The sequence below is a fragment of the Toxorhynchites rutilus genome, chromosome 1, assembly GCF_029784135.1.
Source record: "Toxorhynchites rutilus septentrionalis strain SRP chromosome 1, ASM2978413v1, whole genome shotgun sequence".
NCBI lineage: Eukaryota > Metazoa > Arthropoda > Insecta > Diptera > Culicidae > Toxorhynchites > Toxorhynchites rutilus.
Window position 1 is genome coordinate 75,800,909 of NC_073744.1, and position 3,718 is coordinate 75,804,626.

General features: G+C 43.1%; 1 protein-coding gene across 3 annotated transcripts in view; it reads left to right on the top strand.

Moving 5' to 3' along the window:
- The window catches only part of LOC129771323 (ATP-binding cassette sub-family C member 11-like), a 50,670-nt gene extending 47,006 nt beyond the window's left edge, over positions 1-3,664 (top strand). For all 3 annotated transcript variants that reach the window (XM_055774868.1, XM_055774850.1, XM_055774860.1), the window contains 3 exons: positions 2,475-2,757; positions 2,814-3,323; positions 3,382-3,664. In XM_055774868.1, the coding sequence (XP_055630843.1) occupies positions 2,475-2,757; positions 2,814-3,323; positions 3,382-3,537 (949 nt within the window). In that variant the 3' untranslated portion in view covers positions 3,538-3,664. The remainder of the gene's footprint in view (positions 1-2,474; positions 2,758-2,813; positions 3,324-3,381) is intronic.
- Positions 3,665-3,718: the final 54 nt, after the last annotated feature.

The window sequence follows — 3,718 nt, forward strand, 5'->3', positions numbered from 1 at the left end:
GGACGCACCTTTTTCCATAGATCTGCCTTAAGCTCATCAAGTAGTTTGATAGGTCTGACAATGATAGCTAATTTTGCAGCACATCTTGATTTGCGAATCATACCCTCAAAGCCGGAGCTTACCTGAAACCAATGTCGTAAACGGCTAAAATATTATCTTGTATGTTTATATAAACATATCCATCTAAAATCACGCATTGGTCGCACGAAAAGAACTGATGGGACGTTGTTGAACGGAAACCGCGCTATAAGAGTACCGCGTTATAGGAGGGCTGTCGCAATTTCATTGCCGCGTAATATGGAAACCGCGATCTGAGAGTACCGCGTTATAGGAGGGGTGACTGTATAACACCATATTAAAAAATGAAGGTGGAAAGCGTTTTCTAACAGTAAAAAGGAGAGCATAAAGGTGAATCTATTCATCTATCTATCGGTCTGAGCCTTATGCTGCTTGTTTGCAATGACTCGCTATGACATCTGCTATTGCGCGTGCCTCGATTTTGTACAATTTACAAAATGGAATTGAATTTGAAACAACATCGTTATTCGTGAACATTTGGCTAAAAACGAAACGTATACCATCCAGACACCACCGAATTCACCTGATTTGGGTCCCTGTGACTTTTCCCTATTCGAACGAGAAATAGGAACACGTTTCAGCACCCGAGATGAGATGATGGAAAAATCGAAGATGACGCTAATGGCCATACCGCATATCGAATATAATAAATGTTTCGAGGCATAAGTGCATTGCAGTCGATAGGGAACAATTGTGACTTTGAAGGGGACAATATCGATATTGATGTATAATCTTGTATATTTCATATCCTGAAAAAAACCCGAGAACTTTTTGATCAAGGTAGTATATTATACAAATGATATTCCAGTATGGGGGAGTAGCGCATTTTCTGTTATGTTTTGACTCATTTAATGTAATAAATCGGGATGCCTAACATGTGCTGAAAATTAATTTTGGGTGTAGTACCTCAAACAAAACAAAACAAAACAAGACGATCAAAACACGATCCCGGAAACTGTACGCGACGATGCTGATGAAGTTCAATTGCGTGTTGATCTACTTACCTGCCAAATTTGATCGTAAAACCCTTCAACGTTTGCATTAAAAAATGGACGTTTTTCGGATGGTGATAGATAATTGAGTTTCAGAAATTTCCCATGGAAGGTATTTATATAAGCTTACTTGCAAAAAAATTCTACACCCTTTGCGAGAGACCTTCCGGCAATCAACCGGAACATTCGCCATGGCGAATCAGTTCAGAATCAGAATCAGAATCAGTTTTCGCGACAAAATTGTTGAAGTAGATCTTACGTTTCAGGTTTGTCCAGAAATTCTCAATGAGACGCAGCTGGGGGACGTTGAGCGAGTTCGCCGACTTGGGTAGTATATCGATATTCAGCCGCTTCATCTCCTCTAACGATCGCTTTGAGTAGTGGGCCGACGCCAGATCCGGCCAGAACACCGCGTATTCGCCCTTATGGTATTTCTTGATGAACGACGCAACTACCGGCAGGCACTTCGTACTATAAATTTCCCCATTCACGGCCACAGTCCGGAGCTAAAGAAGAGCGTCTTTGATATCTCCTCTCGCTGATTGTCAGCCACAGCAGCACCTTCTTGACGAACTTGGTGTGTGAAATAAACTTCACTTCGAAGCTCACTTCCTTCGTAGGGGAAGTAAAATACGAAATGCCCTGCCAGTCGTTGCCATCCAGGGTGAGATAGATCTCGTTGTCCATCACCACCGCCACGTCGTGATTCGCCGGAAAATTGACTTGATCATCTTATTCAGCCGCTGCCACTGCGGCATTGCCTGCAACTCCGAGACCAGTGGACGGAACTTCCGCTTTTTGACATGTATGTCCATGTTCGCCAGGTACTTTTTCACTATTTGGCCGGTTGCACCGACCTCCCGGCCAAGCGCACGCAGCGATGAAGCCACTTTTCCCTCGATCTTCCTCTCCAGCATCCTTTGGAGCTTCTTGTCGCTCAAGTTCGTCGGCCGTCCGGAACCGGGCTATCTTTCGATGCTCTGATTGGTGTCCAATAGTCCACAAAGTGCCGCACGATATCCGTATTCGACACGGCGGGGTACCGTTCTTTGAACGCGCACACTTCTGAACGGAGTAGCTCCACTGTTTTCGCCATCATGGTTAGAGTTCGTCTGATAGACAATTTTTTTTTCTGCTGACTCATGGGTTACTATGATTGATGCTGCATGGGCAGTTTCGTCAGTGTGTGTGAAGGTAAACCCATGAAACATCAGCCATTTTTGTCCATTTTTTTAATGCAAACATTACTACATTCGGAAGAGACTTTTTACAGAAGACATTTTTGTTTGATTGTTTATGCAAGGCAGATTCGCTGATTCAAACCAGAAAGACCTATCAAAAACCTTTTACTTTTCCATGATATGTAATCTGCTTCAAGATTCCACCATGTTTCATCTTTTGCAGATTTTACAGCAACGTAGAAGAGAACAGTACCGCCATTTTCATGTACAAATCGATACATCTGTTCGCTGAATTCTGGCTGCAATTCACTGCCTGGTTCCTGTGTATGCCTGGGCTCCTGCTGAATGTACTGCTAACACCGCAATCCGAACTGTCGATTCATAGATATACCCTGGCAATGTTTTCCTACTTGTCTTTGGTTCATGGATTGCATAAACTGATAGAAAGCATACTGGCAGCCATAGTCGCCACTAAGAGAAACGATGTTCTAAGATCTAACATAATGGTAAGCTAATTCAATATCTCGAAAAACATTCCCATACATCGATGATCTATCGAAAGGAACTTCCGAACGTGGAAATAGCTCAACACACCGCGACCTTAACCGAATCGAACATCGGATTAACGGTAAGCTTCAACGACATAGTATACCGCGTAGCGAACCGGAAACTTCTGAAGATTTCAAAGCTCAACGTTCAGGGCGGAGAGACGGTTGCGATTACCGGTAATGGAAGCAAACTTATTGTTCCGCTTCTGTGTCGAATCCTTTCCCCCAGTCAAGGAACGGTACGGTTGAATCAGCTGGATATAGCCAAACTTGATGTCGCCCAGCTTCGGGCACAAATCGGTGTGATTCCAGCCAATCCTATCGCCAATGGTATATCGATTGATGCGTTCCTGAACGAGGGAGGTACATTCCGTTCGGACCATATCAACGACGTGCTGAAGGAGGTTAAATTATTTGAGAGCATCGCACGGCTACCGAATAAATTGCTAGACAGCGTCTGTATGCTTCCGCCGAAGGACCGACAGTTATTGTGTTTGGCAAGGTGCTGTCTGAGAAAGCCATCGGTAGGAGGTTTACTTCGAATCCTCCGAATGTTTGTAACGATTATCGTTTTGTTTCCAGCTTCTAATGGTGGAACATATCCACCCGGATATTTGCGAGATTGTGGGTACGGCAATCAGAGCAAAGTTCATCGAACAAACGGTTATCATCATCTGCTCTCACGAGATTCAGTACAGGGGGACATGCGAAAAGTTGATCAACCTAGATGAAGTGTGAATGTGAACAGTACGAACTGTGTGGTCGCATTCCGGATACAATGACAAGACAGACTTTTTCTAAAGTCGAATACTTTATTTATATTCATGGAAAAAAGAATCACAAATCGTTTACAAATAAATAAATAAAACAGTTAAATATGTGTATTCATGTATATCACGAATAATGTGTTATTTTGTCA